General features: G+C 43.8%; 1 protein-coding gene across 9 annotated transcripts in view; it reads right to left on the minus strand.

Moving 5' to 3' along the window:
- Nucleotides 1–3,806: 3,806 nt before the first annotated feature.
- LOC112262029 (probable E3 ubiquitin-protein ligase RNF144A-A) overlaps nt 3,807–23,812 on the minus strand; it is a 90,926-nt gene continuing 70,920 nt past the window's right edge. For 7 of the 9 annotated variants that reach the window (XM_024437700.2, XM_024437694.2, XM_024437698.2 and 4 more), the window contains 3 exons: nt 20,121–20,268; nt 19,509–19,598; nt 3,807–4,242 (listed from right to left, as the gene is read on the minus strand). In XM_024437700.2, coding sequence (XP_024293468.1) covers nt 3,886–4,242; nt 19,509–19,598; nt 20,121–20,268 — 595 coding nt within the window. In that variant the 3' untranslated portion in view covers nt 3,807–3,885. Of the gene's footprint in view, nt 4,243–11,925; nt 15,854–17,155; nt 17,314–19,508; nt 19,599–20,120; nt 20,269–23,812 lie in introns of those variants that run through there. The other 2 variants (XR_002955269.2, XM_024437701.1) reach the window with 2 other exon arrangements.

Here is a 23,812-nt window from a genome sequence, read left to right on the forward strand (position 1 = left end):
ACCAACACATTCCTCGAGCCTGCTCAGGTCTGAGGGTGTCAGAACAGATACAGAGAAACAGCTATTTTTTCACCTGCAGCACAGAACAACATCTCCACGGAGGCCAGCAGCAGCAGATATGTCATAGCGAGAGAGACAGAGCAGTTGAGAAGGTGAATGACTGCAGGCGGTCCTCAGAGGGAGAGGTGGAGGGTGGAGCCCCATGGGTTGGAACAACCCCATGGAGAGTAGACATATCAGCACTATTGAGTTGTTACACAACATCTACTGTAGGTCATGAATGCACTACCTCTGGTATTTTAACATGAACTGGAAAGTTTAGAGGCTCGGTATGAGGTTGATATGAGGTGAATTTGGTGCAACACAAAAGCAAGAACTTTACAATTTAGTCATTTAGCAGAAACTCTTATCCAGAGTGACTTACAGGAGCAATTAGTCTTAAGTTCCTTGCTCAAGGGCACATCGAGAGAGCCTTGTTGGCTCGGGGATTCAAACCAGTAACCTTTCAATTAATGGCCCAATACTCTAACCACTACCTTCCCCCCCAATCAATCCAATCAGTACTTGGACTGGTAACTGGAAGTTTATGGCAGTAAAACATACATTTGTGTTTCTCTGTCAGAATATTCAATTGAATTACTAGTTAATAACAGTCTTGTAGCACAGGAGCATTTACCTTAATTTATACATCAATCCCAGAATTGAATGAATGGTGTGACGTGCAGAATATCTTGTCAAGTGCGCAAGAAGATGTTTGTAAAACCACAAATAAGTGCATCCTTTGTCAGTCGGAGGCCAAAGAGCCTTCTTCTGCTTTTCTCACACAACACGGGAGGACCAAGGCCACGTCAAACCACAGGAAGTTAATAGGTGTCATTGGTGGTGTGGACAAAGAGCAGCACTGTAGCATGCTGGGAGAAAACTGATGTCAACTGATCACAACATGTCAACTGATCACTTAGTGAAGCACAATGGCCTCTGGTCATAGCTTGAGTCACATCACCGTTCTCATTATTAACCTTTCACCTTTAGGTGGAATCCCCAATGGCAACGTGTGTGCTCCATTCATCTATGTGTGGGAAACAAACAACCCCTGTCCACGCATCATAGCGGCCTGTATGCCTCCAGTGTGTTGGCTGTGGAAACCGAGCAATATATGGGTATATGGTTCAGGAACGCTGAAGCGTTACGAAATGTTTCTCAATATGCTGTAAAAGATAGCTCTTGCCACGCAGAATGAGAAATCATTATCAGCTCTATACGTTGCTTGTCAATATCAAACGCTGAATGTTAGACACTCCTAAATAAGCCATTTTGCTATGAGTCGTTCACCTGAAGCACCTCTTGTGGTCAGGTTAGGTTAGCTCTATATTCCGATTCTCAGTCACATAATGTGTGTTACTGTGGAACAGCGTTCTGGGAGACGGGGTGGTGGTCGGCATGTTGTCTGTGTCCTGGAAGGTTGGCTGGGGGCAGGGTGGTGGTCGGCATGTTGTCTGTGTCCTGGGAGGTTGGCTGGTGGCAGGGTGGTGGTCGGCATGTTGTCTGTGTCCTGGAAGGTTGGCTGGGGGCGGGGTGGTGGTCGGCATGTTGTCTGTGTCCTGGAAGGTTGGCTGGGGGCGGGGTGGTGGTCGGCATGTTGTCTGTGTCCTGGAAGGTTGGCTGGGGGCGGGGTGGTGGTCGGCATGTTGTCTGTGTCCTGGAAGGTTGGCTGGGGGCGGGGTGGTGGTCGGCATGTTGTCTGTGTCCTGGGAGGTTGGCTGGGGGCGGGGTGGTGGTCGGCATGTTGTCTGTGTCCTGGGAGGTTGGCTGGGGGCGGGGTGGTGGTCAGCATGTTGTCTGTGTCCTGGGAGGTTGGCTGGGGGCGGGGTGGTGGTCAGCATGTTGTCTGTGTCCTGGGAGGTTGGCTGGGGGCGGGGTGGTGGTCGGCATGTTGTCTGTGTTGTAGATGATGGAACTCTAGTTCCCTCTCATGGCAAACGGATCTATAGCATTCACCTTGGAAGGCTACATGTCCCTTGAATTAAAGCCCCAAAATATCCAAGAAAGACAGAAAAACATAAAAAGTATCAAGTATTTACTGATTTAGATAACATCAGCTGCGTTTAGACAGGCAGCCCAATTCTGATTTTTTTTTCCCACTGATTGGTCGTTTGACCGATCACATCAGATCTTTTTCAGTAAAAAAGATCAGAATTTGTCTGCCTGTGTAAACGCAGCCATCCTAACATTTACCTAGACTTGTGGGGTTAAGAACATAACTGAGATTAATAGAACATTTGAATCCTGTTAGATAAAAAAAGCAAAATTCAACACCATCAATTTGTCCAGATGATGGCAATATACTGTTCAACAACAGAAAGTGTTAGTAATATCCTACTGATATTATATGCATTTCTTACAGCTCACTGCTCTGAATCTAATGTGTTATAGGAGGTGGTAAAAATAACGGATACATGTTAAATTAAACAAATTAGCGAGTTTAAGTGATAATGTTAAATTGTAAAAGTTGGATACTGTAAGTAAAGGGACTTTTCATTGCTGAGTTCTGCACTCCTGTAAGTAAAGAGACTTTTAATTGCCAGAGTGCTGCACTCCTTAAATCTTTCAAAGTGAAAGTGGGAATGACAAAAATAACCACTTGCTACTTGTTAATCATATTAATTCATTTCAATACACATTATGGACAATTAAGAAAAACTAAGAACGAGAAATGGATCATCAGCAACACCTTGAAAGTGAGAACTTTCCGCATTGGGTAATTGATTGAACCATGTGGTGTGAATATGAGGGGGTGTAAAATGATGAACTACTTGCATTGCAAAAGTTAAGTTGTGCTTTCTCACCCCCTTGAATCCTGAAGGCACTGAAACAGAAACTGTACATGAAGTTAAGGCCTGAGTAAGTAATCAACTGTCATCTGTATTATTCTGACAGACTTTAGTTGAGGGAGAAAGACATTTTAATACAGTGTATTACTTACCCATTACATTTCATGTAAATCATTCATTGGCATATTCAAATCAGTCATCACTGACAAACACATTGCCTGAACATGGGTTGACAATTAACTGCCATTCAATGTGACATTCTTATCTCAAGTTCTAAAATAACTCAGTGCCACTGATGACCAAAAAGGAGCTCTTTGCTAGCATTATTTTCCAATCAAAGCTTTGCTCATAGGGTTCACATCTCTGAGATGGGCTCACTCCAATACCAGCTGGGCAGCACCTGGGGGCCTGTTTTACAATATCAAATCGCTTTCAAGACATTTTAAGGGCTACCCTTTCAAGTCGCAACTTGGAGAAGATGAGAAATTCCAACATCATACCATCACCATTCCAGTCCAGTCCCTACACAGCCAGGTCTACAGCTGCTTCCCAGTCCCAGCAATCTGTTACAAACCACGGAAGAGGACCTCTGAGAGAACAGGCAGGTTCTGAAGAGCATCATATCTAAGGTAATATACACTGAGTGTACCAAACATTAAAGGACACTTCCCTAATATTGAGTTTAACCTGCCTCCTCCCCTTCATCTACACTGATTGAAGTGGATTTAACAAGTGACATCAAGAAGGGATCATAGCTTTCACCTGGATTCACCTGGTCAGTCTAGGTCATGGGAAAGAGCAGGTGTCCTTAATGTTTTGTTTACTCAGTGTAAAATCTATCATGATATGAAGAGGTTTGGGTTAAGTACATATATATGTGTGTACATAAAAATATTTACAAAACAAATTAAGACTTTAGGAACCTACCTGCCTGTAAATTAGCACATTCCAATTACTATGCAGGTTCACTCTAGAGACTGTACAGCATTTTATTAGTGGAACTTTTCACAGAAAGACACAAGGACAAAGAAGTAACCTCTCTTTACACCAAAGATTAAGTACAGGAGAGAGCAGAGGAAGGCCTTGGCAGAGCAGTGGGTAAACCCAGCCCTGCGGCCCAGCGGCCCACACCTGTGATGTTAGGACTCTGTGTACCATACAGTACAGGTGTGAGGGCCTGGCTCTGGCTTCCTCTCCTCACTTCATTCGCTCCAGATAACCCATCAGCCTCAGCACCCGGAACCCTGTCGCCATGGAGCCCACAGATGGTGCTTCCTGCGGCCGGACCCTGCGATTGGCGGAGACCTTCCAAACAGAGAACAGCTGCTGGGGGATGATATATCACTGGGTTGTTATTTGGCGTTAGCGCTTTCATTTCAGGCTCGTCTGCTTGACACTCCCAGACCCACATCTGGCAGGAAATGGAAGCACAATGAGAGAGGGGGAGAGAGAGAACGAGAGTGATTAACAAAGAGCTGAAGAGCAGGTGTTGGTTTGACAGGGCTACAATGTGTGAAGAGAAGTAGAGATTGATGCAGAAGGCTTTTCAATAGCTTTAGTGAGCAAATACAGTGCCTTGCAAAAGTATTCATCCCCTTGGTGTTTTTCCTATTTTGTTGCATTCCAACCTGTAATTGTAATATTTTAATTTAATGGACATACAAAAAAAGTCAAAATTGGTGAAGTGAAAAAAAATGACTTGTTTAAAAATATATATATATTTTTTTTAAATAAAAAAATCACCCCCTTTGCAATGAAGCCCCTAAATAAGATCTGGTGTAGACAATTACCTTCAGAAGTCACATAATTAGTTAAAAAAAACTCCACCTGTGTGCAATTTAAGTGTCACATGATCCCAGAATATATACATACATATATATATATGTGTGTGTGTACATATATGTTAATGTGTGTGATATATATACACACACATATATATACACACACACACATATATATATACACACATATATATATATACACACACATATATACACATATATATATAGGGTAGCCTAGTGGTTAGAGTGTTGGACTAGTAACCGAAAGTTCAAACCCTGAGCTGACAAGGTACAAATCTGTCGTTCTGCCCCTGAACAGGCAGTTAACCCACTTTTCCTAGGCCGTCATTGAAAATAAGAATTTGTTCTTAACTGACTTGCCTAGTTAAATAAAAAGTTAAAAAAAAAAAGATATATACACACACACACACACACACACACACACACACATTTATAAATATATATATGTACACAAACACAGAAAAAAATACATATGTATACATACATACATACACAAATACATAGCCGGAGATTTTAACAAGGCTAATCTGAAAACAAGGCTCCCCAAATTCTATCAGCATATCGAGTGTGCTACCAGGGCTGGCAAAACCCTAGACCACTGTTATTCTAACTTCCACGACGCATATAAGGCCCTCCCCCTCCCTCCCTTTGGAAAAGCTGACCACGACTCCATTGTTGCTCCCAGCCTATAGACAGAAACTAAAACAAGAAGCTCCCGAGCTCAGGTCTGTTCAACGCTGGTCCGACCAATCGGATTCCATGCTTCAAGATTTGATCACGTGGACTGCGATATGTTCCGCATTGCGGCGAACACGCTGATTCAGTGTGCGAGTTTATTAACAAGTGCATCGGTGATGTTGTACACACAGCGGCTATTAAGACATTCCCAAACCAGAAACCATGGATTGATGGCAGCATTCGCGCAAAACTGAACTTGCAAACCACTGCTTTTAATCAGGGCAAGGTGACCGGACACATGACCGAATACAAACAGTGTAGCTATTCCCTCCTAAAGGCAATCAAACAAGCGAAGTGTCAGTACAGAGACAAAGTGGAGTCGCAATTCAACGGCTCAGACATGAGAGGTATGTGGCAGGGTCTACAGTCAATCATGGACTACAAAAGAAAATCCATCCCCGTCGCAGATCACTATGCCTTGCTCCCAGACAGACTAAACAACATTTTTTGTTCGCTTTGAGGACAATACAGTGCCACTGACCTGGCCCGTTAAAAAAACCTGCGGGCTCTCCTTCACTGTAGCCAACATGAGTAAAACATTTAAACGTGTTAACCCTCGCAAGGCTGCAGGCCCAGACGGCATCCCCAGCCGCGTCCTCAGAGCATGCGCAGACCAGCTGGCTGGTGCGTTTACAGATATATTCAATCAAGCCTTATCCCAGTCTGCTGTCTCCACATGCTTCAAGAGGGCCACCATTGTTCCTGTTCCCAAGAAAGCTAAGGTAACTGAGCTAAATGACTACCGCCCTGTAGCACTCACTTCTGTCATCATGAAGTGCTTTGAGAAACTAGTCAAGGACCATATCACCTCCACCCTACCTGACACCCTAGACCCACTCCAATTTGCTTACCGCCCCAATAGGTCCACAGACGACACAATCACCATCACACTGCCCTAACCCATCTAGACAAGAGGAATACCTATGTAAGAATGCTGTTCATCGATTACTGCTCAGCATTTAACACCATAGCACCCTCCAAACCCGTCATCAATCTCGAGACCCTGGGTCTCGATCCCGCCCTGTGCAACTGGGTCCTGGACTTCCTGATGGGCCGCCCCCAGGTGGTGAGGGTAGGTAACAACATCTCCACCCCGCTGATCCTCAACACTGGGGCCCCACAAGGGTGCGTTCTCAGCCCTCTCCTGTACTCCTTGTTCACCCACGACTGCATGGCCATGCACGCCTCCAACTCAATCAAGTTTGCAGATGACACTACAGTGGTAGGCTTAATTACCAACAATGACGAGACGGCCTACAGGAAGGAGGTGAGGGCCCTCCGGAGTGTGGTGTCAGGAAAATAGCCTCACACACAATGTCAACAAAACAAAGGAGATGATCGTGGACTTCAGGAAACAGCAGAGGGAGCAGCCCCCTATCTACATTGACGGGACAGTAGTGGAGATGGTGGAGAGTTAAGTTTTTCGGCGTACACATCACGGACAAACTGAAATGGTCCACCCACACAGACAGCGTGGTGAAGAAGGCGCAGCAGCGCCTCTTCAACCTCAGGAGGCTGAAGAAATTCAGCATGTCACCAAAAACACACACAAACTTTTACAGATGCACAATCGAGAGCATCCTGTCTGGCTGTATCACCACCTGGTACGGCAACTGCTCCGCCCATAACCGGAAGGCTCTCCAGAGGGTAGTGAGGTCTGCACAAGGAATCACCGGGTGCAAACCCCCTGCCCTCAAGGACACCTACACCACCCGATCATCAAGGACAACAACCACCCGAGCCACTACCTGTTCACCCCGCTATCATCCAGAAGGCGAGGTCAGTACAGGTGCATCAAAGCGGGGACCGAGAGACTGAAAAACAGCTTCCATCTCAAGGCCATCAGACTGCTAAACAGCCATCACTAACATTGAGTGGCTGCTGCCAACATACTGACTCAACTCCAGCCACTTTAATAATGGAAAAATTGATGTAATCAATTTATCACTAGCCACTTTATATGTTTACTTACCCTACATTCCTAATTTCATATGTATATACTGTACACTATACCATCTACTACATCTTGCAATCTTGATGTAATGTATCACTAGCCACTTTAAACAATGCCACTTCATATAATGTTTTCATACCCAATATTACTCATCTCATATGTATATACTGTACTCTATACCATCTACTGCAGGGGGACCTTGCATGTGCTGCAGGATTTTAATCCATGACGGTGTAGTGTGTTACTAATGGTTTTCTTTGAGACTGTGGTCCCAGCTCTCTTCAGGACATTGACCCTGTCCTGCCGTGTAGTTCTGGGCTGATTCCTCACCTTCCTCATGATCATTGATGCCCCACGAGGTGAGATCTTGCATGGAGCCCCAGACCGAGCGTGATTGACCGTCATCATGAACTTCTTCCATTTTCTAATAATTGCAGTTGTTGCTTTCTCACCAAGCTGCTTGCCTATTTTCCTGTAGCCCATCCCTGTAGCCCATTGTGCAGGTCTACAATTTTATCCCTGATGTCCATACACAGATCCCTGGTCTTGGCCATTGTGGAGAGGTTGGAGTCTGTTTGATTGAGTGTGTGGACAGGTGTCTTTTATACAGGTAACGAGTTCAAACAGGTGCAGTTAATACAGGTAATGAGTGGAGAACAGGAGGGCTTCTTAAAGAAAAACTAACAGGTCTGTGAGAGCTGGAATTTTTTCTGGTTGGTAGGTGATCAAATACTTATGTCATGCAATAAAATGCAAAGGATTTACTTAAAAATCATACAATGTGATTTTCTGGATTTTTGTTTTAGATTCCGTCTCTTACAGTTGAAGTGCACCTATGATAAATTACAGACCTCTACATGCTTTGTAAGTAGGAAAACCTGCAAAATCGGCAGTGTATCAAATACTTGTTCTCCCCACTGTATATACACACACATCATATACACTGCTCAAAAAAAGAAAGGGAACACTTAAACAACACAATGTAACTCCAAGTCAATCACACTTCTGTGAAATCAAACTGTCCACTTAGGAAGCAACACTGATTGACAATAAATTTCACATGCTGTTGTGCAAATGGAATAGCCAACAGGTGGAAATTATAGGCAATTAGAAAGACACCCCCAATAAAGGAGTGGTTCTGCAGGTGGTGACCACAGACCACTGCTCAGTGCCGATGCTTCCTGGCTGATGGTTTGGTCACTTTTGAATGCTGGCGGTGCTTTCACTCTAGTGGTAGCATGTGACGGAGTCTACAACCCACACAAGTGGCTCAGGTAGTGCAGCTCATCAAGGATGGCACATCAATGCCAGCTGTGGCAAGATGGTTTGCTGTGTCTGTCAGCGTAGTGTCCAGAGCATGGAGGCGCTACCAGGAGACAGGCCAGTACATCAGGAGACGTGGAGGAGGCCGTAGGAGGGCAACAACCCAGCAGCAGGGCCGATACCTCCGCCTTTGTGCAAGGAGGAGCACTGCCAGAGCCCTGCGAAATGACCTCCAGCAGGCCACAAATGTGTATGTGTCTGCTCAAACGGTCAGAAACAGGATCCATGATGGTGGTATGAGGGCACGACGTCCACAGGTGGGGGTTGTGCTTACAGCCCAACACCGTGCAGGACGTTTGGCATTTGCCAGAGAACACCAAGATTGGTAAATTCGCCACTGGCGCCCTGTGCTCTTCACAGATGAAAGCAGGTTCACACTGAGCACGTGACAGACGTGACAGAGTCTGGAGATGCCATGGAGAACGTTCTGCTGCCTGCAACATCCTCCAGCATGACCGGTTTGGTGGTGGGTCAGTCATGGTGTGGGTTGGCATTTTTTGGGGGGGCCGCACAGCACTCCATGTGCTCGCCAGAGGTAGCCTGACTGCCATTAGGTACCGAGATGAGATCCTCAGACCCCTTGTGAGACCATATGCTGGTGCGGTTGGCCCTGGGTTCCTCCTAATGCAAGACAATGCTAGATCTCATGTGGCTGGAGTGTGTCAGCAGTTCCTGCAAGAGGAAGGCATTGATGCTATGGACTGGCCCGCCCGTTCCCCAGACCTGAATCCAATTGAGCACATCTGGGACATCATGTCTCGCTCCATCCACCAACGTGTTGCACCACAGACTGTCCAGGAGTTGGCGGATGCTTTAGTCCAGGTCTGGGAGGAGATCCCTCAGGAGACCATCTGCCACCTCATCAGGAGCATGCCCAGGCGTTGTAGGGAGGTCAAACAGGCACGTGGAGGCCACACACACTACTGAGCCTCATTTTGACTTGTTTTAAGGAAATTACATCAAAGTTGGATCAGCCTGTAGTGTGGTTTTCCACTTTAATTTTGAGTGTGACTCCAAAATCCAGACCTCCATGGGTTGATAAATTTGATTCTCATTGATAATTTGTGTGATTTTGTTGTCAGCACATTCAACTATGTAAAGAAAAAAGTATTTAATAAGAATTTTTCATTCAGATCTAGGATGTGTTATTTTAGTGTTCCCTTAATTTTTTTGAGCAGTGAATATACACACACACACACACACACACACACACAAATACAAACACATTAAAAAAAAGACAAACATACAGACGTATGTATACTTATTTTCCACCATAATTTGCAAATTCATTAAAAAAATCCTACTATGTGATTTTCTGGATTTTTTTTCTCATTTTGTATGTCATAGTTGAAGTGTACCTATGATGAAAATTACAGGCCTCTCTCATCTTTTTAAGTGGGAGAACTTGGTGGCTCACTAAATACTTTTTTGCCCCACTGTACATATATACTCACACACAGATATATATAATATACATACATACACATAGAAACATACAAATATATGCAAGGGGCACCATGACAACCAATGAGCTCTCCAAACAGGTCAGGGACAAAGTTGTGGAGAAGTACATATCAGGGTCGGGTTATAAAAAAATATCCTAAACATTGAACATCCCACAGAGCACCATTAACTCCATTATAAAACATTTAAAGAATATGGCACCACAACAAACCTGCCAAGATAGGGCCGCCCACCAAATCTCAAGGACCAAACAAGGAGGGCATTAAATCAGAGGCAACAAAGAGACAAAAGATAACGCTGATAACGCACAGCGGAGATTGGAGTATCTGTCCATATGACCACTTTAAGCCATACACTCCATAGAGCTGGGCTTTACAGACGAGAGGACAGAAAAAAAAATAATCAAACACGTTTGGTGTTCGCCAAAAGGCATGTTGGAGACTCCCCAAACAAATGGAAGAAGGTACTCTGGTCAGATGAGACTAAAATTCTGCTTTTTGGTCATCAAGGAAAAGGTTATGTATGGTGCAAATCCAACACTTCATCACCCTGAGACACCATTCCCACAGTGAAGCATGGTGGTGGCAGCATCATGCTGTGGGGATGATTTTTTATTGTCAGGGAAACTGGTCAGAATTGAAGAAATGGATGGCGCTAAATACAGGGACATTCTTGAGGGAAACCAGGTTCATTCTTCCAGAGATTTGAGACTGGGGATGGCGGTTCACCTTCCAGCAGGACAATGACCCTAAGCATACTGCTAAAGCAACACTTGAGTGGTTTAAGGGGAAACATTTAAATGTCTTGGAATGGCCTAGTCAAAGCCCAGACCTCAATCCAATTGAGAATCTGTGGTATGATTTAAAGATTGCTGTACACCAACGGAACCCATCCAACTTGAAGGAGCTGGAGCAGTTTTTGCTTCGAAGAAAGGGGTGAATACTTTCGCAAGTCACTGTACTCTATAGTTTCTTGTAGTTTTTACAGCCTCCATACATTCAACTCTATATGCATTTAACCCAAAAGCTATACAATACCTTGAGACCAAAACATTGCAAATGGTACCATACAAACATACTTAATTGATATGAATGGTACAACTTTTATTCATGAGCTGGTGCCAGGAAATTAATGTTGACTATTCTGAATATAGGTACACTTGGCTTATTCTGAGAACCTGTCACAGTGCAAAGCCAAGAACTGGCAGAGGGGAAGGTCAGCAGCAACACTACAAATAGATTTGATTGAATGTATCAATGCATATGTGTATTATTTTATGTTTCTCCTAGAAGGAACATAAGATCCATACAATAAGTCATGTGTACCACTGGAAAAGCCAAGGTTTACTGGATAGGTCTCCCTTCAAATAAGACCAACACACTGACAGAGGTTGTTAAATTCATTTGCACATCTCTTTTCAGTGAGATTTAACATGACCCGAGAGCCAACTGGAATGAAAATATCCTATTGTGTTTGACAAAGACAAACGTACCATCCATCTTTCAACACCAGTGGGCGCACTTACACCAGTCATGTTCCTGGGACCGATGAGGACTAGTGAGAACTTCCCTATGAGCAAAAGACGTTGAAAATACAACTTTTTGGTTGAAAAGAAGTTGAAAATACCGCTTTCAACGTTGTGCTCAACGTATTCCCTTATTCACATCATACGGCCAAGTCAAGTTGTACTGGTCTGCTTACACATCCCCCATAGTTGCTGAAAAGGACCAGCGCAGTACGATTCTGGATGACCATACTGTGAATCAGACAATGTGAATAAGCTTGACACATTTATGTCCAAAGGAGACACGAGTCACAAAAAACAACCACATTTATTCCATGTCACAGTGTTCGTGAAACTGTAGATACATGGGAGAAGTACAATGTTGGTTTATCGAAGGACATCCACACATGCCAATTTAAAAGGTTCCATCTTTTGAAAAGTTGAAAATAGTTTAAAGTAATTAAATGTAAGATTAACTGCATCAAAGCCAACAGAACAAGTATAACACAAAGGCAACCTACGTACAGTGTCTTAAGTGTAAAAGGCAAACTTCAAAAGCCAGGATAGAGTATGTCATGACAGAAATGTAAGGACTTGTTTCAGTCCCTAAAATGAAGAGGCATAGTATGGGTTCTTAAAATGCATAGTAGTGGTAGAGTACAACATGCATTTTAAAAACAAGAGCAATGGAATTGTTTGGACAACCTACATACAGCTCAGTAGAAATGTGGACAAAGCAATAGAAGTATCAAATCTTAGAAAATAATTGTGCAACATGCATGGCATCACCTCAAGGTGAACGGTGTTTAAATGTACACTTTTTGGCCCTTTACTGCATAATGGTGAATGAAACCAGATGACACCAATGACTGAATGAGTCCTTGGCGTTTGATTGGTAGATACTATGAAACCATATGAAAAGCCAGCAACCTAAATCAGTTGAGTCAGAGGACAAATATTCAACATTTCTTCTCAGCTGAACATCCCAACTATACCAAATGGATGATAAGAGAAGTGGAAACAAGTTGAGTGTTACATTTCCTATAGTCCTGCAATTACCATCCTTCCAAGAATCCGAGTTGAGGAAATCTGGAAATAGCGTCTACATTTCTTCTGATCTCCAAACCCATTCAAAGAACTCAACAATTACAGAAAAACTACAGTATTTAATGAACATACTACATCTTGAAACCCAAAACAATAGCACACGTCACACCATAGAGTATTCCAAGGCTCAACCTCCAACATTAACATCCACACCATACGGAAACAAGATCGCAGATTTTATTTGAAAAATTCTTAGACGCTTCAAACTATTCACTCTACACCATTGCCACACACGAGAGACCTTCTTGGCACGATTGTCATACAAAGACATGGTCAGCTCAGTGATCCACATGTTCAGTTGAAACCTTTATATTCCTTACTGACAGAAAAGGGTCAATAAGATCAACTGAATTTTTTGGGAATTACGGGCTTTGATGCATTAAGGGTTAGAAGAAAATGAGGCTACAGGCGAGGTATTCAAACATTTAGGCTAACATTATCTTTGTTTTTAAAGGAATGGCTACCATGAGGTAAGGTGATTGCTGATGATAGTTCCATTAACTGCCATAGCCCCTATTTGAATGCTACGAGGAGAGCAACATTAAAAATCAGGGACTTCTGAAGAGCTTCTCAGTATTCTGTATGTGTTCCAAAGTAGCTAACTGATGTACGGAATGATAATGACTCATCTCTTGAGTTTAAGCTCAATCTTCAGTTCAAGCAATAAAAAGAGTGGGCACCCTGCCACTGTTTTGGTAAACAGAAGATGTAGAAATTCATAAAACAGCTATGAATGCAAGGACTGACCATCCATTAAATATCAAAACTATAGTTAACCATTTAGAGGCTATAGAATTATTAGTGTTTACAAATGAGTAAAACAAGCTTATAGTTTGGTTTCTACAGTTGAACTAAGCTCATGAGACCGTTATATTCTTCATGAATCAATGGCTATATATTATGAATTTAAAAGTCAAAAAATGGATGCAGCAGATTGCCCTTTTAAATGTGTTTGAGTGAGAAACGGTGTAGCTACATGCATCCTCACCACACAGTCTAATGGAACAACATGAGGACAAATGACGGTGATTAACTAATATATGGCTTCCCAGATAGGTCAAATCAAACCCATGTTACATCTGATGCAAGTCAACCCCCTTGTTGTAAAACACTACCGTATGAAGAGATGGCACAGGGAATCTGGTATAACATACTGGACCACTTGATATGACCACACTATTAGCAAGACCTAGTAAGATTGGAAACGCACGAACTTGCATAGATACAGTGATGTGTAGAGCAGCTTTCGGATGTGTCCAAAACAGTCTAGTGAAGTTCTTGACATTTTAATAGCCCTGCAAAGGTTAGCTGCATGTAGAGAGAGTGAGCTCTCGACTTTCTCCCAATGAAAACATTGACAACCATACCACTAACATATGCAAGTTTTCCACTAGTTCACACAACAAAAAACATTTGTATAGGATTATTGTTCATTACAGTAGTTGGATATATATGACCAACATCAATGTGATATGGATATGAAGAGACATCTTTGTATCAGAGAGACATGAATTCATCTCTTATGTTCTACCTGACAATAAACAGGTTTTAATGACTGATTGTGATGCATTAAACAAATTCATTATTTAAGTGTGCTTTCACAAGGACGGAACTGGACAAAAGCCATGTTTTTTTTTCTTCAGGAAACTAAAAGGTGGCTTTTTGGCTACTTTTCCAATTGATTTCAAACCATTTGTTATATTTGGCTAAGCAATATGATGATCTGGGTTCAGAGGAACTCGGAATGAAAACGGCAGGACATCTATATTCAGGTATTCCATTTGACAACAGAAGTCGCTTCTGTTGATTCCAAATGGTTTGTTTCCGTCTGTGTGGATGACGACACTTAGGTTCAGGGCCTGTATTCACAAAGTGTTTCAGAGTAAGAATGCTAACCTAGGATTCGTTTAGTCTTTCCTAGATCAGCAGTCCTACTCTGAGACTGTGTGAATACAGGCCCATGATTATCTTATTGGGACGTGAGAGTGAGTTTGGGACACCATCACAAATACCTGTAGACACATAAGAGTTCAAATCCAGTTTGTAAAATTAATACTTTCTTGCTGATAGTTGGAACAGAGCGAAAGATGACAAAAACACTGACATCAACAAGAGAACGTGCTGTACAGGGGAGTGAGAGAGAAAACGTCCCAACTCCCGCCCCGGTCCTTAAAGTGACAAACGGGAGTCTCATGTGCAAACAGAGTGAACACAAAACGTGGGTCATCACGTAACTCCAGTGCTACTTCCTGTATGTTGACAGCTACACAGAGAGTGGGGGGAGGGACCTTTGTGTTTGACAAATGAACAAAACTTGATTAAAGTGAGTTCAAGTGAAAGGTCCTCCGATTCAAGCTGTTCCTGCATGAAAATGTCCCGAGGAGAGGATCTAGAACAGGGAGGCTCAACACAAATTGAAGGCAGTCAATTCATGGAAGTGATTTGAAATTTAAATTCTGAAATGTAAAATGTTTTGAAATAAAAAGTTTACAGTTAAGTTTATTGAGAAGTAATTTTAAATAAATGCAATTTGATCAATTATTTAATTTTTGTTTAATTCCTAAATGGACTGACTTCAATTAGAATTGAGCCCAACCCTGACCAAGACATCCTAATGTGTTTATCCTTCATCTTGATAAAACACCCTCCTCTTGTCTTGTACTGCCTGAAGCACAGCCGATGCCTCAGAGTGGCCCTGCTACAGTATACTTACACAAGCCCCCAAATCCACACAGAGGGGCATCATTGTCCTCCTCAAAGTCTGACCTGTGACCTTGTCTACCAGGCCAGTGGGCATGGGGTCAACTCCTCCTTCTCCACTCCCACCATGACACTGTGGAGTGATGGATTGGGAAGTGGCTAGGCCCAAGTCCCATTAAATAAAGCAGCACTCCAAGGTTGGAGGGAGGCAATAGGGGGGAAAAAAAGGAAAAAAATGGTCCATGGCGGGGGAGGGGGGGGCGGACTCTTCACCCGCCTGTGTTGGTGGGAAAGGGGTTTAGGTGGGAAAGGGGTCATCATCTCCTTTGCTGCACTTGCACTTGCAGCAGAGGATGAATGGTGTGGCCAGGAGGAGGAAGGGAGAGGCCACCAGCAGGAGCAGGCCAAAGCCAGCGAAGATCCCCACCACCTGGAGAGAGTGAGAGCAAGAATGGAGAGCAAGAATGGAGAGCAAGAGAAAGTAGAGAGAAAGTAGAGAGAGAGGGAGAGAAAGTAGAGAGAGAGGGAGAGAAAGTAGAGAGAGAGGGAGAGAAAGTAGAGAGAGAGGGAGAGAAAGTAGAGAGAGAGGGAGAGAAAGTAGAGAGAGAGGGAGAGAAAGTAGAGAGAGAGGAGAGAGAGAGGGAGGGAGAAAGAGAGAGTAGAGAGAGGGAGAGAGAAAGTAGAGAGAGAGGGAGAGAAAGTAGAGAGAGAGGGAGAGAGAAAGTAGAGAGAGAGGGAGAGAAAGTAGAGAGAGAGGGAGAGAGTAGAGAGAGAGGAGAGAGAGAAAGAGAGAGAGGGGGAGAGAAAGTAGAGAGGGGGAGAGAAAGTAGAGAGAGGGGAGAGAAAGTAGAGAGAGAGAGAGAGAGAGGGAGAGAAAGTAGAGAGGAGGGAGAGAAAGTAGAGAGAGAGAGAGAGAGAGGGGAGAGAAAGTAGAGAGGAGGGAGAGAGGAGGGAGAGAAAGTAGAGGGGGAGAGGTAGAGGAGAGGGAGAGAAGGAGAGGGGGAGGGAGAGAGGGGAGAGAGGAGAGAGAAAGGGAGAGGAGGAGAGAAAGTAGAGAGGAGGGAGAGAAAGTAGAGAGGAGGGAGAGAGGGGAGAGTAGAAGTAGAGAGGAGGGAGAGAGAGGGGAGAGAAAGTAGAGAGGGGGGAGAGAGAGGGGGAGAGAAAGTAGAGAGGAGGGAGAGAGAGGGGGAGAGAAAGTAGAGAGGAGGGAGAGAGGGGAGAGAGGGAGGAGAAAGAAAGGGAGGGGGAGAGAAAGTGAGAGGAGGGAGGGAGAGAAAGTAGAGAGGAGAGAAAGGGAGAGGAGGGAGAGAGAGAGAGAGGGGGAGGGGAGAGAAAGTAGAGAGAAGGGAGGAGAGGAGAGGAGAGAAAGTAGAGAGGAGGGAGAGAAAGTAGAGAGGAGAAAGGGAGAGAGAGGGAGAGAGGGAAAGTAGAGGAGGGAGGAGTGAAAGTAAGAGGGTGAGAGACTGCAACAAGACCGAAGCACCAGCAGATAAGACACTGTTTGTTTAGATACATAGCAAACATATCAAAAGGACAACACATGCCACACTATAGAGAAACCACTTTGAAGAGGACTAGCATCTGCGGAATCCCTTAACATGATAATTAGACTCCAAGCCATTTCCACTTTTCTTCTCAAACCATTTTCTCGTTTGGCCTTATTGAACATAAACCCCTGTGTGAGTGCTGGGCATCCCTTTTATTTTCAATCTTTGTTGTGCAAGTCACCTACCCCACCACATGGTGGCATCTGATTCCAGCCCAACATCTCCTCAGCAACAAAATGGCATACAAAGCATGCATTTACAGGGAAGACCTCCTTAGAATAACATAATGCAATTCTGCCAGTTTCAGAGCAAGAGTAATTTTGGGGATCACCTCAGGGTAGGTCTGTGAAGGACAAGACGGCAGAGAGTGAGATATAGTTATCTAAAAATAACTGCAAACGGACCATTTTGACAGTCAGCTAGATGATTTAACATAATATAATAAACATAATAAACATTTTAATTAAAGACCACCAAGCATGGATAAATATCATAGTTGAGATCCACTCTTGGGTGTTTCAGTTCCTCTCGTGGAGGTATTAATATTTACATGAATTCCCCAGACGAGCACCACAACCTTTAGTTGTGCCGGTATACCTGTATTAACATGATATCCTGTGTGCCCATATGAACAAACCCTGACAATGCTATACGTATAGAATATACCATGTCTGGTCTGAGAACAGTAAGCCTGGAGAGGTGACCTTCATTCCTCTTATGGCATCCCTAGTGGACACAATCCAATAACTGATCTGAAGATAGACAGAGGCTGAGCTTTCATCAAGGCAGGATTTGCCCTATCAGATCAGGGCCTTCATTCATAAAAAGTGCTGATATATGATCATTTTTGCCTTTTAGATCCCAAGATCAGCACCCCTTTTGTGAGTAAGGGCCATGTGTTAGGTATTCATGAGGAGTTCGAGAGAGCGACAAGGTCCTTGGAAGCAGTGAGGTTGTACGGGCTGCGTAGGAAGCAGTGAGGTTGTACGGGCTGCGTAGGAAGCAGTGAGGTTGTACGGGCTGCGTAGGAAGCAGTGAGGTTGTACGGGCTGCGTAGGAAGCAGTGAGGTTGTACGGGCTGCGTAGGAAGCAGTGAGGTTGTACGGGCTGCGTAGGAAGCAGTGAGGTTGTACGGGCTGCGTAGGAAGCAGTGGGGTTGTACGGGCTGCGTAGGAAGCAGTGAGGTTGTACGGGCTGCGTAGGAAGCAGTGAGGTTGTACGGGCTGCGTAGGAAGCAGTGGGGTTGTACGGGCTGCGTAGGAAGCAGTGGGGTTGTACGGGCTGCGTAGGAAGCAGTGAGGTTGTACGGGCTGCGTAGGAAGCAGTGGGGTTGTACGGGCTGCGTAGGAAGCAGTGGGGTTGTACGGGCTGCGTAGGAAGCAGTGAGGTTGTACGGGCTGCGTAGGAAGCAGTGAGGTTGTACGGGCTGCGTAGGAAGCAGTGGGGTTGTACGGGCTGCGTAGGAAGCAGTGGGTTGTACGGGCTGCGTAGGAAGCAGTGGGGTTGTACGGGCTGCGTAGGAAGCAGTGAGGTTGTACGGGCTGCGTAGGAAGCAGTGAGGTTGTACGGGCTGCGTAGGAAGCAGTGAGGTTGTACGGGCTGCGTAGGAAGCAGTGAGGTTGTACGGGCTGCGTAGGAAGCAGTGAGGTTGTACGGGCTGCGTAGGAAGCAGTGAGGTTGTACGGGCTGCGTAGGAAGCAGTGGGGTTGTACGGGCTGGGTACAGGAGGTGCAGTACACGAGCTGTAACCATGTTCAAATGACTCAGCCTGTCCCACTGGGCAACAGATGTCAGTGTGTAAGCTAGCAGTCACAACACTATTAAAACACAGGAAACATGCTCGTCTATGAATAGATGTGTGTTTGAAGTTACTGTACTTATAGCTGAAAAATGACTTGGTGATGTAAGATGAAATTGTTTTGTTGTTGCATTAAATGAATATTAAAATAACAATTCTAAAGGACGCATGGACTTTCATTTGATTTCCCAATGTATGGCAAGTGTTATGTTTGAACCTTTATTTAACTAGGCAGGTCAGTTAAGAACAAATTCTTATTTACAATGATGGCCTACACCGGTCAAACCCGGACGACCCTCGGCCAATTGTGCACCGCCCTATGGGACACCCGATCACGGCGGGTTCTGATAGACTGGATTCGAACCAGGTGACGCCTCAAGCACTGAGATGCAGTGCCTTAGATCACTGCGCCAGTCGGTTACAACATGGTTATGCATGTTGTAACGCAAGATATTGAGCAGCCGGTCACATTTGTGCCAAACTAAAAGCTTTACTATTACCCATTGACTAGTAAATGTACGCATACAAAGGAAATGACCTAGAAGACAGCAATGTCAGACGTGTTCTCGCCAACATCTAGAGTACATGAACCAACCTGTGCTCTCCTACCAACCAGTGTTTTTACATAGCACCGTCCATGTGTATTCATGTTGAACACGTGAAGTCCAGTGTGTGAAAGAGAGCGAGAGACAGAACGCTATGAAGGAGAACAGTGAGTGTGCTAACATACTGTAACTCACCTGTGTTCTGTGCCAGATGACAGACGACCTGGAGTGGCCTAGTTTGTTTCGACAGGGTCCTTTGTCAAAGTGGATCAGGAGGAAGTCATCCTGTCTCACACACACACACACACACACAAAACATGCAGACAGAGAGAGAGAATAATGATCTATCATTAGTACTCAGAGGCAGTACTAAGAACTGTTGTTTCAGTTCCATTGCCTTGTATCAAACGTCATGGATTTGGAAAGACATTGGTCTGCAGCCTTATCACTCCTCCTGTAGTGCTATTACTCCCCATGTAACACATTGAATCACTGCTAACACCAGACGGAGTGAATTCTATGCAGATTTCAGACTGCTGTATTGCAGTCAGGTGCAACATTCTCTGTACAGCGAATTTAAAATCCTTGGCAAAGATACGCGTGTATTATTCTATTGGAACATCAGCATGTTGTAGCAGCATGCGCGCAGATGTGTTTCAGGCAAACATTGAGACAACGTTCTTCTCAAGTCCAGGAACTCTAGAAAGTACCAGCAGAAAGGCGTGTGTGTATGAGTGAGTGAGTGAGTGAGTGAGTGAGTGAGTGAGTGAGTGAGTGAGTGAGTGAGAGACAGGGTTCTTTACTCACGTCCAGTGACTCCAGGCAGTACCAGCAGAAGGCATGTTTGCAGTTCTTGCACATCATCTGGGCACAGCCCTCGTCTCTCTCGATGTACACCTTACACTTGGGACAGCGCTTGATGGGACCGTCATCGTCGTCACTCTTGTAAAAGGAGCTGAGGAGACAGTGAGAGAGCAACGTTCAGTGTGTGCTACTTACTTACTTCCTCCTTAATTTGATACCCTGACAGCCATTTTGTAACAAAAAAGGGCTTTTGATTCTAGCATCTACTTTGGAAGGAAAGTGATGGAGGCCTTAATGTAATGTAATACAGGTGCAAGATCAGAAGGTAAAATACATGGATCTGCTGTGAGGTTTGAGGAGAGTGTCTGTTTCATATGGGCAATGGCAACAGAGAGAAACTAAAACAAATATCAGTGAAAGGCAGAAAGCTCCGTGCAAAATGGGATCGGTCCACTGAGGATAACATTTGCCCTTTGTGATAATGCCTTCATATGTCAGCTGGTTGCAGAACGGGCTAATAGTGTAAGAGGAGGCCATTCAAATAAGGAGGCCATTCAAATAAGGAGACTAATTTCCCCTCCCCACTCTTCAAGGAGAGAGAGAAGGAAGAATGTACTCCAGAGCTCACTGTTGAGACAACTGAAGCATCACAGTAAGAGCCATACAAGCCATAATTGAAGTCTTGACAGTGGGGAGAGAGGAGGCTGCAGAGAAAAGGGGCAATCTGTAGCTCCTACGTCCATTTTGGGACGTAGAAATTAATTATATGTACCCCTTGAGTAATATGAATTATAAATGCCTCATGAAATTAGTACCCCATGAGAAACCAAAATATGCCTGTTTAACAATGTAAAGCCTCAAAACGTTGTTAAAACTTCCATTTTGAAATCATGGATGGTCAATCCTTGCATCCATAGCTCTGTCTATGAATATGAGTGGCTACAGGTCTCCAGCCCCATTCCTCAGCTTTTTACCCAAACAGAGGCGGGGAGTACGATTTGGTATTATTCAACAGCTGATTGCCGCGTTAAAAGATGAATTGTTCAGGATTTTACAACTGGATGTTAGTTGGTTCCTCATCCTGAAGTTAGTCCATGGGAAACTGTAATCCATGGTTTTCCTTAAACAGACAATACAAACAATACAACCATTAGCTGACTAGCTAACAAATGGTTATAGAGAAGTGTGGCAAATAAAACATACCAATTTCATTTAAGGACCAAAAAACTGACAGCTGTATAAATTGCAAAATAGTTGGGAAGAGATTTTCGATGTACCCATTCCATGGCACATGGTTAATGAATTGACACACAAAACGCCGGATTTTAAACGTCAAATTTGTCTATTTAAATTACAACCAATTTTTATTTTATCCTTTATTTTACTAGGCAAGTCAGTTAAGAACAAATTCTTATTTTCAATGACGGCCTAGGAACAGTGGGTTAACTGCCTGTTCAGGGGCAGAACGACAGATTTGTACCTTGTCAGTTCGGGGGTTTGAACTTGCAACCTTCCAGTTACTAGTCCAACGCTCTAACCACTAGGCTACCCTGCCTCCCCGTTCCAGGAATGGCTGAAGCATGGCAAAATTCGCCTAGAACTAACGCTGCAGATAGCAATACAAGGGTGATTTGAAAAGCTATAGTCAATCAATAAATATTATAATAATTATTTTAGCAAAAATGTTAATTTACAATCTGTAGAAGCTATGAGAATAGAAAGGTTGTGCTTTTGTGAAACATCACATTAAAAAAAATATGTCAAATTGAAATCCAAAATGGATGGTGTTAAGAGATAGGAGGGGTTGAATGGAGCTGAAGGTTGGGACTAATAACAAGATGTAAAACATACGAGGTCTGTAAAATGTACATAGGTTCAGAAATGTTGTGAAATAGCAGTTACAAATAGAAATCAACTGGATGGACATCAGAAAGAGGAAGGACAAAAAAATAAACAAAAAATAACTATTGTAAAATAGATTGTGTCTGTAAAATGTGTATAATATGTATAAACTGAAGGTAGAAGCCTAAGTGTTATTGTTTATTAGTTTACTCCAATTGGGGGAAGGGTGGTAGGATTTGCGGGGAATAATAAAGGTATATTCTAAAAAAAAGTATGTATGTATGTATGTATGTATGGCTATATAGGTATGTGTATGTATGTTTATGTATGCACAGTCGTGGCCAAAAGTTTTGAGAATGACAAATATTAATTTCCACAAAGTTTGCTGCTTCAGTGTTTTTAGATATTTTTGTCAGATGTTACTATGGAATACTGAAGTATAATTACAAGCATTTCATAAGTGTCAAAGGATTTTATTGACAATTACATGAAGTTGGTGCAAAGAGTCAATATTTGCAGTGTTGACACTTCTTTTTCAAGACCTCTGCAATCCGCCCTGGCATGCTGTCAATTAACTTCTTTGCCACATCCTGACTGATGGCAGCCCATTCTTGCATAATCAACTCTTGGAATTTGTCCGAATTGGTGGGTTTTTGTTTGTCCACCCACCTCTTCAGGATTGATCACAAGTTCTCAATGGGATTAAGGTCTGGGGAGTTTCCTGGCCATGGACCCAAAATATCAATGTTTTGTTCCCGAGCCACTTAGTTATCACTTTTGCCTTATGGCAATGTGCTCCATCATGCTGGAAAAGACATTGTTCTTCACCAAACTGTTCCTGGATGGTTGGGAGAAGTTGCTCTCAGAGGATGTGTTTGTACCATTCTTTATTCATGGCTGTGTTCTTTGGCAAAATTGTGAGTAAGCCCACTCCCTTGGCTGAGAAGCAACCCCACACATGAATGGTCTCAGGATGCTTTACTGTTGGCATGACACAGAACTGATGGTAGCTCTCACCTTGTCTTCTACGGACAAGCTTTTTTCCGGGTTGCCCCAAACAATCGGAAAGGGGATTCAGAGAAAATGACTTTACCCCAGTTCTCAGCAATCCAATCCCTGTACCTTTTGCAGAATATCAGTCTGTCCCTGATGTTTTTCCTGGAGAGAAGTGGCTTCTTTGCTGCCCTTCTTGGCAGCAGTCCATCCTCCAAAAGTCTTCTCCTCACTGTGCGTGCAAATGCACTCACACCTGCCCCCTGCCATTCCTGAGCAAGCTCTGTACTGGTGGTGCCCCCATACCGCAGCGGAATCAACTTTAGGAGACGGTCCTGGTGCTTGCTGGACTTTCTTGGGTGCCCTGAAGCCTTCTTCACAACAATTGAACCGCTCTACTTGAAGTTCTTGATGATCCGATAAATGTTTGATGTAGGTGCAATCTTACTGGCAGCAATATCCTTGCCTGTGAAGCCCTTTTTGTGCAAAGCAATGATGATGGCACTTGTTTCCTTGCAGGTAACCATGATTGACAGAGGAAGAACAATGATTCCAAGCACCGCCCTCCTTTTGAAGCTTCCAGTCTGTTATTCGAACTCAATCAGCATGACAGAGTGATCTCTAGCCTTGTCCTCGTCAACACTCACACCTGTGATTCTCTCGTTAATACTGACATGTCGTCAGCTGGTCCTTTTGTGGCAGGGCTGAAATGCAGTGGAAATGTTTTTTTGGGGATCCAGTTCATTTGCATGGCAAAGAGGGACTTAGCAATTAATTGCAATTCACCTGATCACTCTTCATAACATTCTGGAGTATATGCAAATTGCCTTCATACAAACTGAGGCAGCAGACTGAAAATT

The sequence above is a fragment of the Oncorhynchus tshawytscha genome, linkage group LG11 (genome assembly GCF_018296145.1).
Source record: "Oncorhynchus tshawytscha isolate Ot180627B linkage group LG11, Otsh_v2.0, whole genome shotgun sequence".
Taxonomy (NCBI): domain Eukaryota; kingdom Metazoa; phylum Chordata; class Actinopteri; order Salmoniformes; family Salmonidae; genus Oncorhynchus; species Oncorhynchus tshawytscha.